The sequence below is a fragment of the Oncorhynchus clarkii genome, chromosome 18, assembly GCF_045791955.1.
Source record: "Oncorhynchus clarkii lewisi isolate Uvic-CL-2024 chromosome 18, UVic_Ocla_1.0, whole genome shotgun sequence".
In the NCBI taxonomy this organism is placed as follows: domain Eukaryota; kingdom Metazoa; phylum Chordata; class Actinopteri; order Salmoniformes; family Salmonidae; genus Oncorhynchus; species Oncorhynchus clarkii.
Window position 1 is genome coordinate 12487715 of NC_092164.1, and position 17689 is coordinate 12505403.

Below are 17689 nucleotides of genomic sequence, written 5' to 3' on the forward strand. Positions count from 1 at the left end.
TTGTGGACTACAGGAAAAGGAGGACCTGAGCACACCCCCATTCTCATCAACGGGGCTGTAGTGGAGCAGGTTGAGAGCTTCAAATTCCTTGGTGTCCACATCAACAACAAACTAGAATGGTCCAAACACACCAAGACAGTCGTGAAGAGGGCACGACAAAGCCTATTCCCCCTCAGGAAACTAAAAAGATTTGGCATGGGTCCTGAGATCCTCAAAAGGTTCTTCAGCCGCAACAGCATCCTGACTGGTTGCATCACTGCCAGGTACAGCAATTGCTCGGCCTCCAACCACAAGGCACTACAGAGCGTAGTGCGTATGGCACAGTACTTCACTGGGGATGTAGAGGTCCTTCCATCCAGGGGAAGGCCCTAAAAATTGTCAAAGACCACAGCAATAGACTGTTCTCTCTACTACCGCATGACAAGCGGTACCGGAGTGCCAAGTCTAGGGCAAAAAGGCTTCTCAACAGTTTTACCCCCAAGCCATAAGACTCCTGAACAGGTTAACAAATGGCTACCCGGACTATTTGCATTGTGTGCCTCCCCCCAACCCCTCTTTTACGCTGCTGCTACTCTCTGTTTATTATGTATGCATAGTCACTTTAACTATACATTCATGTACATACTACCTCAATTGGCCTGACCAACCAGTGCTCCTGCTGCACATTGGCTAACCGGGCTATCTGCATTGTGTCCCGCCACCTTCCGCCAACCCCTACTCTCTGTACACCATATCTACACTACATACTACCTCAATCAGCCCAACTAACCGGTGTCTGTATATAGCCTCGCTACTGTATATAGCCTCGCTACTGTTATTTTTCACTGTCTTTTTACTGTTGTTTATATTTCTTTACCTACCTATTGTTCACCTAATACCTTTTTTGCAGTATTGGTTAGAGCCTGTAAGTAAGCATTTCACTATAAGTTCTACTACACCTGTTGTATTAGGCACGTATGACAAATAAACTTTGATTAGATTTGAAACACCAGACTGGCATGGCAGCAAGCCATCAACAGAGGTTAGGTTAATGAGTTAGTGGGACTATGTGACAGACAAAACAGGATGCCAGTGATTTGAATAATGTGGTATAAAGTAAACATGGTGGGTGGCATAAGTAAACAAGAAACCTTTCAACACAATGGATCATTCTTTTTGTTTTTTACAACTTTTAAAATTGCTATTTGCCATTGTTAAAAGCATGCAATACAAACATTGATAGGGAAAAGCTTTTACAGTATTAGTTAAAACATTTTATACAGCAATTGCCCCACATTGATATTGGTAGTACAGTACAGTTCTTTTGAGAGATATCATCAGCTCCAGCTCGTGGCTTCAGCCAATCAGACTGTCTCCATGCACCCCACACTCTGCCCATGCACTGCCCATGCATCCTGTGATTGGTCAGATGCTCCTAGCTAGCCCAACACTGGCCAGTCTGTTCCGTTGCATGCACTCTCAAGCTTATCAGTATTAACTGCAAGAAAACACACATAGACTTGATAAAAGCAAATGAGATGTTTATGCAAATATGTTTCTAGTACAAGAGGGTTCTGCTATAAAACATAGGAAGGGGAATAAGAATGTATTTTTGACTTAAATATTGTTCATCCTTCGTGCTGTCCTGATGCAGCGGGTGTGTTCTGTACTGATGGGGCAGGTGTGTTCTGTCCTAATGCAGCGGGTGTGTTCTGTCCTAATGCAGCGGGTGTGTTCTGTACTGATGCAGCGGGTGTGTTCTGTCCTGAGGGGGCGGGTGTGTTCTGTCCTGAGGGGGCGGGTGTGTTCTGTCCTGAGGGGGCGGGTGTGTTCTGTCCTGATGGGGCGGGTGTGTTCTGTCCTGATGGGGCGGGTGTGTTCTGTCCTGATGGGGCGGGTGTGTTCTGTCCTGATGCAGCGGGTGTGTTCTGTACTGATGGGGCAGGTGTGTTCTGTACTGATGGGGCAGGTGTGTTCTGTCCTGAGGGGGCGGGTGTGTTTTGTCCTGATGCAGCGGGTGTGTTCTGCCCTGATGGGGCGGGTGTGTTCTGTCCTGATGGGGCGGGTGTGTTCTGTCCTGATGGGGCGGGTGTGTTCTGTCCTGATGGGGCGGGTGTGTTCTGTCCTGATGGGGCGGGTGTGTTCTGTCCTAATGCAGCGGGTGTGTTCTGTACTGATGGGGCAGGTGTGTTCTGCCCTGATGGGGCGGGTGTGTTCTGTCCTAATGCAGCGGGTGTGTTCTGTCCTAATGCAGCGGGTGTGTTCTGTCCTGATGCAGCGGGTGTGTTCTGTCCTGATGGGGCGGGTGTGTCCTGTCCTGAGGGGGCGGGTGTGTTCTGTCCTGATGGGGCAGCTGTTTTCTGTCCTGAGGGACCGGGTGTGTTCTGTCCTGATGCAGCAGGTGTGTTCTGTCCTGATGGGGCAGGTGTGTTCTGTCCTGATGCAGCAGGTGTGTTCTGTCCTGATGGGGAGTGTGTGTTCTGTCCTGATGGCGCAGGTGTGTTCTGTCCTGATGCAGCAGGTGTGTTCTGTCCTGATGGCGCAGGTGTGTTCTGTCCTGATGGCGCAGGTGTGTTCTGTCCTGATGGCGCAGGTGTGTTCTGTCCTGATGCAGCAGGTGTGTTCTGTCCTGATGCAGCAGGTGTGTTCTGTCCTGATGCAGCAGGTGTGTTCTGTCCTGATGGGGCAGGTGTGTTCTGTCCTGATGCAGCAGGTGTGTTCTGTCCTGATGCAGCAGGTCTGTTCTGTCCTGATGCAGCAGGTGTGTTCTGTCCCGATGGGTGCAGGTGTGTTCTGTCCTGATGCAGCAGGTGTGTTCTGTCCTGATGCAGCAGATGTGTTCTGTCCTGATGCAGCAGGTGTGTTCTGTCCTGATGGGGCGGGTGTGTTCTGTCCTGATGCAGCAGGTGTGTTCTGTCCTGATGCAGCAGGTGTGTTCTGTCCTGATGCAGCAAGTGTGTTCTGTCCTGATGCGGCGGGTGTGTTCTGTCCTGATGCAGCGGGTGTGTTCTGTCCTGATGCAGCGGGTGTGTTCTGTCCTGATGCAGCAGGTGTGTTCTGTCCTGATGCAGCAGGTGTGTTCTGTCCTGAGGGGGCGGGTGTGTTCTGTCCTGATTGGGCGGGTGTGTTCTATCCTGATGGGGCGGGTGTGTTCTGTCCTGATGGGGCAGGTGTGTTCTGTCCTGATGCAGCAGGTGTGTTCTGTCCTGATGCAGCGGGTGTGTTCTGTCCTGATGCAGCGGGTGTGTCCTGTCCTGATGGGGCAGGTGTGTTCTGTCCTGATGCAGCAGGTGTGTTCTGTCCTGATGCAGCAGGTATGTTCTGTCCTGATGCAGCAGGTGTGTTCTGTCCTGATGCAGCGGGTGTGTTCTGTCCTGATGGGGCAGGTGTGTTCTGTCCTGATGCAGCAGGTGTGTTCTGTCCTGATGCAGCAGGTGTGTTCTGTCCTGATGGGGCAGGTGTGTTCTGTCCTGATGCAGCGGGTGTGTTCTGTCCTGATGCAGCGGGTGTGTTCTGTCCTGATGCAGCGGGTGTGTTCTGTCCTGAGGGAGCGGGTGTGTTCTGTCCTGATGCAGCGGGTGTGTTCTGTCCTGATGCAGCGGGTGTGTTCTGTCCTGATGGGGCAGGTGTGTTCTGTCCTGATGGGGCGTGTGTGTTCTGCCCTGATGCAGCGGGTGTGTTCTGTCCTGATGGGGCGGGTGTGTTCTGTCCGGATGGGGCGTGTGTGTTCTGTCCTGATGGGGCAGATGTGTTCTGTCCTGATGCAGCGGGTGTGTTCTGTCCTGATGGGGCGGGTGTGTTCTGTCCTGATGGGGCGGGTGTGTTCTGTCCTGATGGGGCGGGTGTGTTCTGTCCTGATGGGGCGGGTGTGTTCTGTCCTGATGGGGCGGGTGTGTTCTGTCCTGATGGGGCGGGTGTGTTCTGTCCTGATGGGGCGGGTGTGTTCTGTCCTGATGGGGCGGGTGTGTTCTGTCCGGATGGGGCGTGTGTGTTCTGCCCTGATGCAGCGGGTGTGTTCTGTCCTGATGGGGCAGGTGTGTTCTGTCCTGATGTGGCGGGTGTGTTCTGTCCTGATGGGGCGGGTGTGTTCTGTCCGGATGGGGCGTGTGTGTTCTGCCCTGATGCAGCGGGTGTGTTCTGTCCTGATGGGGCAGGTGTGTTCTGTCCTGATGGGGCGTGTGTGTTCTGTCCTGATGGGGCGGGTGTGTTCTGTCCTGATGGGGCGGGTGTGTTCTGTCCTGATGGGGTGGGTGTGTTCTGTCCTGATGGGGCGGGTGTGTTCTGTCCTGATGGGGCGGGTGTGTTCTGCCCTGATGCAGCGGGTGTGTTCTGTCCTGATGGGGCAGGTGTGTTCTGTCCTGATGGGGCGGGTGTGTTCTGTCCTGATGGGGCGGGTGTGTTCTGTCCTGATGGGGCCTATGTGTTCTGTCCTGATGGGGCGGGTGTGTTTTGTCCGGATGGGGCGTGTGTGTTCTGCCCTGATGCAGATGGGGCGTGTGCGATCTATCCTGACGGGGTGCTTGCATTCCATTCATGCGGGTGTCTGCTATGTTAAAATATGGCTGAGCAATGCCACGCCACTCACCAAATGTGCATTCCTTTAAGTGGCCCAGCATGGTCTTTATTCATCTGTCTTCTCCATCAGCTTCCAGGCTCTGGTCTTGTCATTTTGAGTCTCCAAAATTATTTAATAAAGATACAATTAATTATGGCTAGCCAAGTGCCACAACTCACACAATTATCATCAAGATACGTAGGCTAATACATCTTGTTCAAGATGCAATACTAATATGCATTACCAAATAAAATTGTTAGGAATTTTGTCCCTTTTATACAGTACACACATATGCTGAAATACTAAGGCTACAGCTAGGCAAACGTTATATTGTAATTCAATATGCATGGGGGTCTCGACTGAAGTAAATTATGTGATAAACTTGCATGACTAATACTAAAAGATAACGCTATTTTACTTAGTTAGCTATTGCAAACACAAACGCAACTTTTCCCCGTGAGTTTGTACAAGCTCCCTGGCAAAACCATATAACGTATATTTGCTCCCTGGCAACTACCTAATCAACCCTGTTTCGCGTTTATTTCAAAGAACATATTGGACGACCTTACTTGAAATGTTATTGGACGCCAGTCAAAGACCCACGTGAAAGACGATTGGAATTAAGATTGAGGTCATTGCTTTGCTGATGCTGACGATGAGTGATCCACGCGGATCCTTGCCACAGATAGTTTGAATTTGCTAAGAAGATAAGAATCATAATCAACTGAATACACTGTGAACGATTACATTTTCGTACCCCAAGGTGAAATAATATCATTTTCAGGGCTATATCAAAATGGAAAATGATAGCGTGCTGTTGTATTTCTGCTGCATGTAGCCAGCTGCATGTAGCTACAGTAATATAGCTACAACCGGGTTAGCAGCTAAGAAGAATTGTCCTCCATAGAGACAATGGTTTTCCACAAAGAAAGTGCAGGATATGTCTCCAGAATTGGACACAAATGAGCATTCTGGTAAGTACTGCACTAATCTGAAATCATTTGAATGTCTGCTACCTGTAGGATAAGCACCAGGAGAATGTCTCATGTCTCAACCAGTGATCTTTTGAGTGACATAAGGCTTTAACATTTTCTCTCCCTCTTTTCAATTTCTCTTTCAGGACATTTTGCTTTTGTGAGGTTTGAGAATGGATGCACTGCAAACTGTCCCACTGAGGCACTAGCCTCAGTGGGACAGCACGCACCAGCCCCATTGGGACAGCATGCACAAGCCTTCACTGGATGGAATTCACCAGTCCCAGTGGGACAGCATGCACAAGCCCTCACTGGATGGAACGCACCAACCTCAGTGGGACAGCACACACCAGCCCTCACTGGATGGAACGCACCAGCCTCAGTGGGACAGCACACACCAGCCCTCACTGGATGGAACGCACCAACCTCAGTGGGACAGCACACACCAGCCACAGTGGGACAGCACACACCAGCCCTCACTGGATGGAAAGCACCAGCCCAAGTGGGACAGCACACACCAGCCTCAGTGGGACAGCACACACCAGCTCCAGTGGGACAGCACACACCAGCCCTCACTGGATGGAAAGCACCAGCCTCAGTGGGACAGCACACACCAGCCCTCACTGGATGGAAAGCACCAGCCTCAGTGGGACAGCACACACCAGCCTCAGTGGGACAGCACACACCAGCTCCAGTCGGACAGCACACACCAGCCCAAGTGGGACAGCACACACCAGCCTCAGTGGGACAGCACACACCAGCCCTCACTGGATGGAAAGCACCAGCCTCAGTGGGACAGCACACACCAGCTCCAGTGGGTCAGCTCACACCAGCTCCAGTGGGACAGCACACACAAGCCTCAGTGGGACAGCACACACCAGCCCTCACTGGATGGAAAGCACCAGCCTCAGTGGGACAGCACACACCAGCTCCAGTGGGTCAGCTCACACCAGCCGCACGGCAGCTATGTGATGAGGGATGAGGTTGAAAAAATCCTGTGTGACAAGGGAAGGATGGAGGAAGTAATTTTGAGAATAGGTAAGTAATTAATATCATGTCACCTATCAAACTTTATTTTGTGAAGTTGAATTGTAAATCATTTTGAACAACTTCTCCAACCCCATTTCTGTTGTTTGTTTGGTTTTTTACATTTGGAAGAGTGATTGGGCCTAATAATAATGAATGTACTGTATGTGCTATTGTCTCATCTCAGACCCAGTCCAGATCCGAGAGCTGCACGCTCTCATTGACATCGTTGGAGAGCAACACTGTGAGCTACAGGAGAGAAAGCCATCGGTGCTGTCCGGCGAGCGAGAGTTGTTTCCTGACAGTGGCATGTTCCTCTCATCCTTCCACCTTGCTGCCATCCATCAGGCATCTAGGCAAGATTTCTTGCATCTGTTTCATATCCTTTTTGACAGTTTTTTCTCAGTGGAAGAATGTGTCAATTCATTTGCCTTTGGACGCCATGGCAAGATCCCAGAGGGGAAGCGAGTCCTCGACCGGAAGAAGGTCAGCGGAATTCTAAGTAAGTATTTTCTCAAAGCTAGGTTACTTTGTTCCTTAACTGCCTACAGCAAATTAGGATTGATTCTTGATGAAAAGGATTTACGTATGTTATATGCTAATTTATCTCTGCAATCAAGTCAAATCAAGTTTCTGAAAACTGTATCTTAAATACCTCTAAAACAAACTAAAATCCCCAATGTTTTTTTTAAGATGTTTGTGTTTTGCATACTGAGTCCTTGAGTAGAAATGTCAGGTGTTATTTGTCAAAATATTCATGAAATGTTTTATATACTTTATTCCAGCCTGTCTTGCGATGTGCTTCCTTGGATGGTTGGACCGGAATCGATGGAGGCATTCATCAACAAGTGTAGGACCAGAGCAGGACAGAGTAGTGACTCAAATATTTTTGTTTGTGTACAATGTTCATATTTGCAATAAGGTTCATTTAAGAACATACTGCTATGTGCTTGGTGTCACATGTAGGTTAGACTTTTTGTTGACTACATCTGGTGGGTGACAACTGCCTATTTTCATCTCTACAATATTATTTTGGGGTTTAAGTAATACAAGAGCATATGTACAAGAGCATATGCTGTATATTCATTGTATTTACATTCTTACAGTAAATGGAAACCAATCTCAAATCAAACTTTGTCACATGCGCCAAATACAACAAGTATAGACTTTACCATGAAATGCTTACCTACAAGCCCATAACCAACAGTGTAGTTCAAGAAGAGTTAAGAAAATATTTACCAAGTAGACTAAAATAAAAAGTAACGCAATAAGAATAACGAGGCTATATACAGGGGTCACCGGTACCGAGTCAGTGTGCGGGGGTACAGGTTAGTTGAGGTCATTTGTACATGTAGGAGGGGGTGAAGTGACTATGCATAGATAATAAATAGCAAGTAGCAGCAGTGTGCAAAAGGGAGTGCTGGGAATGAAAAAAAAGTGACATGCTTTGTTAATATAATAAGCACTGTTGAATACATTTGTTGAACTGTATCAGTTTTCATTCTTGTTTTGAACAGCTAATCATTAATACTGCAAATGAATGCTAACAAATTAAATTCTCAATTGTCTCATCTCATTAATCAAGCTGATGTATTGCTTCTGTAGTCATTTTAAGATAAATGAGACGAGGATGAGACGTTGCACATACAATGTAGAGATCTCCTTTATGGCTCATACTTCTTAGACATTTCTGAAATGATCCCCTCAGACAAAGATCATTAGCCTAATAAAAGTCTCAAACTTGTCTCCTCTAAAATAACAGAGGCAAGGATGAGCTCAACGGTTTACAATGATGAGACCTCTGCTGATCATACTTCTCAAATACTGCCAAAACGATAATCTCAATTCAACTTCATGTGTCCTATATATGTATCATAGAAGTCTCTAACATCTCAATATTTCTCCCAAGGGGCCTTTAGGAGCAATAACCCAGACACAAATGGTCACAGAATGATTCCGAATTGAGAAGCTCTAGGTAGTCACAAAAGATCTGGAGGATATCCGAGTGAACAACAGATTGTTTTCCTATGGGCAGTACAGTATAATACAGAGAAGTAGTACAGTATAGAGTAGTATAGTACAGTATTAACTCACAATTCCTCCTGCCTGTATCCCAGTGGATCATCCACTCTGTAACTAATTCCTAAGGTGAGGGCCACCACAACCGCAGGCAGTCCTAAAAGACAGAATGATGTTATTGCCTGGTAGTTTTGCATTTTATTTAACTAGACAAGTCAATTCTTTTTTATAACGACGGCCTACCCCGGCCAATCCCGGACGACACTGAGCCTATTGTGCGCCGGCCTATGTGACTCCCAATCACAGCCCGATGTGAGACAGCCTGGAATCGAACCAGGGTCTGTAGTGACGCCACTAGAACTGAGATGTAGTGCCTTAGACCTCTGTGCCACTCAGGAGCCCATGCATGCAGCCATATACAGAGCATTCGGAAAGTATTCAGACCCCTGACTTTTTACACATTGTGTTACCTTACAGTCTTATTCTAAAATGGAATAAATACAATTGTTTCCTCATCAATGTACAAACAATACCCCATAATAACAAAGCGAAAAGAGGTTTAGACATTTTTGCAAATTTATTGAAACCCAAAACAGAAATACCTTATTTACAAAAAAGTATTCACCCTTTGCTGTAAGAAATCAAAATTGAGCTCAGGTGCATCTTGTTTCCATTGATCATCCTTGACATGTTTCTACAACTTGATTGGAGTCCACCTGTGGTAAATTCAATTGATTGGACATGATTTGGAAAGGCACACACTTGTCTATATAAGGTCCCACAGTTGACAGTGTATGTCAGAGAAAAAAACAAGCCATGAGGTCAAAGGAATTGTCTGTAGAGCTCCAAGACTGGATTGTGTCGCGGCACAGATCTGGGGAAGGGTACAAAAACATTTCTGTAGGATTGAAGGTGCCCAAGAACAGTGGCCTCCATCATTCTTAAATGGAAGAAGTTTGGAACCACCATGACTCTTCCTAGAGCTGGCCACCCGGCCAAACTGAGCAATCAGTGGAGAAGGGCCTTGGTCAGGGAGGTGACCAAGAACCACGATGGTCATTCTGACAGTGTTTCTCTGGAGATGGGAGAACTTTCCAGAAGGACAACCATCTCTGCAGCACTCCACTAATCAGGCCTTTATGGTAGAGTGGCCAGATGGAAGTCACTCCTCAGTAAAAGTCACATGACAGCACACTTGGGGTTTGCCAAAATGAAACCAAGATTGAACTCTTTGGCCTGAATGCCAAGCATCACGTCTGGAGGAAACCTGACACCATCCCTATGGTGAAGCATGGTGGTGGCAGCATCATGCTGTGGGGATGTTTTTCAGCGGCAGGGGCTGGGAGACCAGTCAGGAACGTGGGAAAGATGAACGGAGCAAAGTACAGAGCAATCCTTGATGAAGACCTGCTCCAGAGCGCTAAGGACCTCAGACTGCCTGGTAGGTTGGATAACGATAATGGCGCTGGAGGGGGTTCGGAGCCCGTAAAGGGCAGCCATCAACTGTGCTATGTTTGTTGTTTTGCATTGTTTGTAACTTATTTTGTACATAATGTTGCTGCTACGGTCTCTTATGACCGAAAAGAGCATCTGGATATCAGAACTGCGATTACTCACCTCACACTGGACAAAGATGTTTTTTCTTTAATGAGTCTGACGCGAAGGATATAGTGCTTCCCAAAGACCAGGCCCGAGTCCTTGTCATTCCCGTGAAGCAAAGACGGAAATACAGGGGGGGAGATCGGGATGCCTTGTGAGAATTTGTTGGCGAGTGGGTGACCCATCTCTACCATCCGTTCTATTGGCCAATGTGCAATCACTGGAAAATAAACTGGATGATCTCAGTTTGAGATTATCCTACCAGCAGAACATTAAAAACTGTAATATCTTATGTTTCACAGAGTCGTGGCTGAACCACGACATGGATAATATAGAACTGGCTGGCTTCTCCATGCATCGGCAGGACAGAACAGCTACGTCTGGTAAGACAAGAGGTGGGTGTGTGTGTCTATTTGTCAATAACAGCTGGTGCACAATGTCTAATATTAAGGAAGTCTTGAAGCACTGCTTGCCTGAGGTAGAGTACCTCATGATAAGCTGTAGACTACACTATCTACAGTAGGAAGAGAGTTTATCTATATTCTTAGCCGTCTATTTCCAACTAAAAACCGATGCCGGCACTTAGACTGCACGCAACAAGCTGTATAAGGCCATAAGCAAGCAAGGAAATCCTCAGGTAGCCTAGTTGTTAGGGCGTTGGACCAGTAACTGAAATATTTCTAGAACAAATCCCCAAGCTGACAAGGTAAAAATCTGTCGTTCTACCACTGAGCAAAGCAGTTAACCTACTGTTCCCCGGGAGCTGAAGAAGTGGATGTCGATTATGGCAACCCCCCACACCTCTCTGATTCAGAGGGTTTGGGTTAACTGTGGGAGACATTTCAGTAGTACAACTGACTAGGTATCCTCCTTTCATCCAGAAGTGGTGCTCCTAGTGGCTGGTGACTTTAATGCAGGCACATTTTAATCCATTTTACTTTTATTTCTACCAGCATGTCACATTTGCAACCATAGGAAAAAGAACTCTAGACCACCTTTACTCCACACAGATGTCCATGAAGTGAAGGATGTTGAGTGTCAGATGTTGGCGTGCCAGTATTTGGACAGCCGGGTCAGGTGTTACAGGGCCATCAGTAGTTGGATGATCAGGGGTTAAAGGGGCAGCAGTAGTTGGAGTATCTGTAGCTGGACTGTCAGTTTGAGTGTAAGTAGTTGAGGTAGTTATGTCAATGGAGGTTGGAATGGCAGATGATGTGCTGAGATCCCCGTTGTAAAGAGACTTTAAAAAAGATAATTAACTCTGTAAACAACATAAACAAGGATACATAGTGTCAGTTCCTATAATCATAGCAGATGATCCATGCTGTTCCAGTTTCATTGTGTCTGCATCAGTGTAGAAATGTTTTCTACTGTACTTCTACTGTACTTCTGTCATTATCACTGCCAATAAATGGAATGGTAGAGTTGATAGCAAAAGCTATTGTTATCAACTGTATCTGAGACCTGATAGTAGTCTATTGACAGTCTGTAAACAACAGCTTAGTGATAAATCTAAATAGTTTGGATAAAAATAGTCTGAAACAATGTCCTCATTGATGCTACTGTGTCATGACGGTGGCCTGTTGGGGGAGGTTTATGACCCCCATAAATACCTTTCCCCTTTTTCCTCTCTCTACTCTACCGATGTAACTATTGAGAATCCCTTTGTTAACAGAGTCTTGGAACATCAAAAGGTGGGAATCGGAAACCTATTTCAGCAATCCAACCAGTTGAAAATATGCATTGGTACTTAATGAATGATGTCAGATCAGTTGGCGTCTGAGACATTATTACTGATGATAGGACAACAAACTGTATCTTGGAAAGTCCACACATTCTAGTTATCAGATTCACATGGAATTGTTGTGCAATTTAAATGTTTAAATATGAAACTATTTGTGAAAAGATTAAATGTAATTTTAGCTTCTAAATGAGAGAATTGGTTTTCATGAGTGAACTATGCTCAACTCAGTGGCCCCGCCCATGTGAACAGACATCGGTTGTAAACTATGAAACACGGCCCTCTCTCCCAACCCTATATAAGCCCCTTTATGAAAATGTAACTTTCTGTTCCAAGGACGTGCGGACTTGAGGTCCCTACGTTGAAAGGACAAGGACCACCTACAGAACCAACCTCAGAAAGAACCTAACGAAATTAGCATCGAATTTCAATGTGAAGGTGACGACCTACATGCCAGAAGGTTGAATTTCGACTATACCAGCCAGAATATAGCATGAGCTTAAAGTATGGCATGAACTTTGAACTCTTATTAAAGAAGTGATACCTCCTAGCCATTGTGTTAGCGCAGCAGCTGTAGATGTGGGCAAGGAGAGGACGGACAGAGTATCAGTCCTACCACACGACGACGGTACTACCAAGTAGCCGTTCTACCACCAGACATTCTTCAAAGGACAACCCGGCCTCCCATCTACGACCAACCGATCGAAGCGCAGCTCAGAGTAAATATTTATTACATTTTCCTTTTCCAAATGGGCGGTTATTTAGAATGCATAAGATTCCGTATTTACGATAGAGTAGCTGCCTACAGCCCGATAGACACAATCTTTTTGCTCCCCAACCCCCTTTCTGTATGTAACCAGCCGTCATATCTGTTCCGTCCGCTAGGGACGTTATCCTTTATGACATTTGTAATCAATGTATGATCCATTCTGTGTAGATGTAATTCTGTGTGATTATTTAGGTATTTAGTAAATAAATACACCACATTTTGTATTGCTGATTCAACTTGTTAGCCAGGGTTCGTGAAGATAACCAAGAATGTACAACTTTCAGATGAGACTGAATAAGGCGACGATTAAATATGGACTGCTATTGATGTAAAAGATTACCAGGTCTTTAAGAGTTTATTCGGAAGATAACAGCTCTATAAACATTATTTCGTGGTTTCCCGACTTTCTAGGTAATTATTTACCTGATTAGCTCAAATCAGGTAATATTAGTTACAGAGAAATTATTTTATAGAACAGCATGCCATAATCACCTAATCCGGCATAGCCAAAGACACAACTGTATCCCTCACAGATTATGGCAGCCAGCTCCATAGATCAGGACTGAGACATAAAGAGGACGGTTTCTAAAGGCAGCAGAACAGGTCAACATTAAACCCTGGAGTCTCAGACAACTCCAGTCTTAATCTGTCCACAGGCACCAGAGCCAAGAGATGAGATGAGATAATGGAGGTTAGAGGGTTACCAGGAAGACGACAGGACAGTCTGCTGAGTATTCCAATTAGTCCTACAACTATCAATTAGGGATGGGGATGTAGAATTCAAATATAGATGGAAGATGGGCCTAGAAGTGGTGTCAGACAGTGGCAGGCAGCAATAGTCATTCTTTGTCAGTTGTTTAAATAATTTAGTCCTCTATCCTAATTTCTTCTTCTTGTCTTGTGTGGAGGTGAACCAGGCGTCCAGCAGCTTCTTGCTGTAGTAGATCTGCCAGCCGTGCACCTGCACCGCGATCACCATCACCAGGTACATGACGGACACGGCAGAGAAGCCGAAGATGAAGCGGTAGGCCTTGCCGTGGCGGTACAGCTGCTGGGCCACCGGGAACATCTCCATGCCCCCGTAGATGAGCGGTGCTATACAGAAGAGGCCGGCACTGATCATGGAGATCACCAGGTAGCTGATGTTGTTTTTGGGCAGGGCCATGAAGCTGAAGAGGGAGGGGATGACACTGAGCAGGTAGGGGTACTCCCACTGGTAGGGAGCAGCCACCACACTGTGGGACACTAGGTTCAGCTGGCTCACTGTCACCTGGGCAGCTAAGAGGAGCCAGATCAGAACATGGACGATGTTCAGCTTACGGATCTCGGACTTGAGGGCGACACTGATGAGAAAGACAGAGGAGAAGCACAAGAATGTGATGTTTCAAATGGGTCACTGTGAACAAAACCTGTCATCTTGTTTTATGTAGGCACTTAACCCTAATCGCTCCTGTAAGCCGGTCTGGATAAGAGCGTCTGCTAAATGACTAAAATGCATTAACATTCAAATGAGAGCGAACCTCATCTGGTAGTGTGAGGCCACTCTCTCGCGGTGCTGAAAGTCACTTCCATCTGTGCCAGTAGCTCGAGGTCCAGCTCGGGAAGCCATGGTTCCCGCCTGTCCAAAAAACTCAAAGTAAAACATGTCATTCATTGTGTTAGAGCTTTCTAAGGTGCTCATTAGTGCTCATTAGTTATTTCACAACTGCAGATAAGAATACAGCATTCGCTATCACTCTCGAAGACATTGTAACCTAATGGCAGTCTAATTACATTAGACAATTAGCCTTTAAAATAATAGAACTAATACAATTTGTATGAAATGAGCAATACCAATGAATTAAGAATTGCATTAGTCACATGCTCTGTAAACAGGTGTAGACTAACAGTGAAATGCTTACTTACGGGCCCTTCCCACAATGCAGAGAGAATAACAGAAAGACAAAAAATAATAAATACACAATGAGTAACGATACTTAGCTGTATACACAGAGTACCAGTACTGAGTCAATGATAACATGACTATATACACAGAGTACCAGTACTGAGTCAATGATAACATGGCTGTATACACAGAGTACCAGTACTGAGTCAATGATAACATGACTATATACACAGAGTACCAGTACTGAGTCAATGATAACATGACTATATACACAGAGTACCAGTACTGAGTCAATGATAACATGACTATATACACGGGGTACCAGTACTGAGTCAATGATAACATGGCTGTATACACAGAGTACCAGTACTGAGTCAATGATAGCATGGCTATATACACAGAGTAAGTACCAGTACTGAGTCAATGATAACATGACTATATACACAGAGTACCAGTACTGAGTCAATGATAACATGACTATATACACTGGGTACCAATACCGAGTCAATGTAATTGAGGTAGATATTTACATATAGGTAGGGGTAAAGTGTTTAGGCAACAGGATAGATAATAAGCAGTATCTGCAGAGTATGTGATGACTCAAAAGGTAGCTATTTGGTTACTATTTAACAGTCTTATGGCTAAGGGGTAGATGCTGTTCAGGGTCCTGTTGGCAGTAGGTACCGCCTGCCGTGCGGTAGTACAGATAAGTCTATGACTTGTGTGAATAAGGTCTATGCATTAGGCTAATAGATTAGTTGAGGCATAAATGCATAAATGGCTGGTACAAAGCATAGCTGATCCTCCTAGTTTTCCTGAAGGTTAACCAGTTAACTTGACAGTGGACACATGAGGATAATGGGCATGTGGATTAACACTAGCTTGGCTACCCTCTGCTTTCCTGTCCCCTTCTGCTGGCTTATCAGATAACGCCAGGCCAGGTGAGGATGATTTCTAGTTAGCCAGTAAAATATTTAAATCCCCCTGTGGACTATTTAGAAAGAGCCCAGAGGCCCTTGTGTTAAAACATTCATCAACAGGTCTGATTCTAATACAGTTTTAAGACCGAGTTAGTTAGCTAGCAAGCACCATCAGCTATTAGTATGTAGTTTATAAAACGACCTGCTGCTTGTAAACTAAACAAGCATGCTCACAGTTCGTCCTGGACTATGCGTGGGGAAATGCATGACAATGTACAAGTCAACTTAGTGGTACTGCTAGCCAGCTTGCCAACTTAGTGGTACTGCTAGCCAGCTTGCCAACTTAGTGGTACTGCTAGCCAGCTTGCCAACTTAGTGGTACTGCTAGCCAGCTTGCCAACTTAGTGGTACTGCTAGCCAGCTTGCCAACTTAGTGGTACTGCTAGCCAGCTTGCCAACTTAGTGGTACTGCTAGCCAGCTTGCCAACTTAGTGGTACTGCTAGCCAGCTTGCCAACTTAGTGGTACTGCTAGCCAGCTTGCCAACTTAGTGGTACTGCTAGCCAGCTTGCCAACTTAGTGGTACTGCTAGCCAGCTTGCCAACTTAGTGGTACTGCTAGCCAGCTTGCCAACTTAGTGGTACTGCTAGCCAGCTTGCCAACTTAGTGGTACTGCTAGCCAGCTTGCCAACTTAGTGGTACTGCTAGCCAGCTTGCCAACTTAGTGGTACTGCTAGCCAGCTTGCCAACTTAGTGGTACTGCTAGCCAGCTTGCCAACTTAGTGGTACTGCTAGCCAGCTTGCCAACTTAGTGGTACTGCTAGCCAGCTTGCCAACTTAGTGGTACTGCTAGCCAGCTTGCCAACTTAGTGGTACTGCTAGCCAGCTTGCCAACTTAGTGGTACTGCTAGCCAGCTTGCCAACTTAGTGGTACTGCTAGCCAGCTTGCCAACTTAGTGGTACTGCTAGCCAGCTTGCCAACTTAGTGGTACTGCTAGCTTAGGTCTCATTGCCGTAGACGCCTTGCAACAAAAAAAATACAGACAACTGCAGCTAAAGTTTAGTTTGCTAGACATACGTTAATGTAATACTTACTGTATGATCAGTACAACAATAGTCGTTACACGTTCAATTAACAAACTTATTGCGATTAAACTCGGACATTCCTCCTTTCTCCCGTAGACATGTGCAATACGGAAGTGTTGACTATTCAGTCTGTGATTGGACAGATGACTGAACGGATGGTAGTGAGGGACAATCCAAAAAGTTATACTACAGTTGGAAACGGAAACGCTCATTGAGACAGGCTATGATCTTCTTCTTCTTCGTGAGGTTCGAAATACGTTTGTTAATTGAACGTTTAAAAATCCTTTGAACAATATTATAAATCCATTACACTTTGTCAAAATAGTAAAAGGGGAAACGGGAAAAATAACAAATATTTTTAATTACCCTACCAACTAACCTTACACTCATTAAAACCCACCACCTTATTTCACTACTTTAACCGTATCTGATTCTACCCCAGGCCAACGACCTGAGAGGACGGGACACTACCACTCAACACACCCTGTAACTCTTCTGAAGTCAAATCTTGTACACCCAAGTACTTTTCTGCAGCTGCCACCACAACATATATTTTCTGTGACTTACATTCCATCACTGTGGTACAGATGATAACCATTGCTAAGGAGCCAACCTTACTGAAACATACAGTATATCGCTCATTAGACTATCCCTCTGTTCTGGCACAGATCTACTATTCACAGGGATCCTCTCAGAATCCCTTACACTTTATCCACCTTCCTCTACCTTCTTCACTGCCTCATAATAGGACATCTTCTGCACTACTCTGACCCTAGCCACCTCAACCTGCCTCTCTCGCACCGGACACCTCCAATTCTCCGCAACATGGGCACAGTTGACACACATTTTTTCCATCGAAACTACACATTGCTCTGTCCCATGTCCTCCTTCACACTTCCCACATCTTGGATTATCCCTCCTGCACAAAGCTGCAACCTGCCCATAAATGTGACACCTACAGTGGGGCAAAAAAGTATTTAGTCAGCCACCAATTGTGCAAGTTCTCCCACTTAAAAAGATGAGAGAGGCCTGTCATTTTCATCATAGGTACACTTCAACTATGACAGACAAAATGAGAAAAAAAATCCAGAAAATCACATTGTAGGATTTTTAATTAATTTATTTGCAAATTATGAT

General features: G+C 45.7%; 1 protein-coding gene across 2 annotated transcripts; it reads right to left on the reverse strand.

Annotated features, from left to right (window-relative positions):
• Window positions 1–12998: 12998 nt before the first annotated feature.
• Window positions 12999–16686, reverse strand: LOC139373006 (protein jagunal homolog 1-B-like). Of its 2 annotated transcripts, XM_071112954.1 has the most exons (3): window positions 16562–16686; window positions 14183–14292; window positions 12999–14005 (listed from the first exon to the last, which is right to left on the reverse strand). In XM_071112954.1, the coding sequence occupies exons 2-3, from the start codon at window positions 14269–14271 to the stop codon at window positions 13537–13539; spliced, it is 558 nt and encodes a 185-aa protein (XP_070969055.1). In that variant the 5' UTR covers window positions 14272–14292; window positions 16562–16686; the 3' UTR covers window positions 12999–13536. The 2 variants fall into 2 exon arrangements, with proteins under 2 accessions (XP_070969055.1, XP_070969053.1); XM_071112952.1 differs by lacking the exon at window positions 16562–16686 and having other exon boundaries at window positions 14183–14579.
• Between the last annotated feature and the right edge of the window lie 1003 nt (window positions 16687–17689).

Excerpts from the sequence above, each read along its gene's own strand:
- LOC139373006 (XM_071112952.1), bottom strand. The coding sequence starts at position 14,343 with ATGAGCACCTTAGAAAGCTCTAACACAATGAATGACATGTTTTACTTT. Across the intron at positions 14,006-14,182 it reads GCCTCACACTACCAGATGAG|TGTCGCCCTCAAGTCCGAGA; the intron begins GTTCGCTCTCAT and ends CTTTCTCATCAG.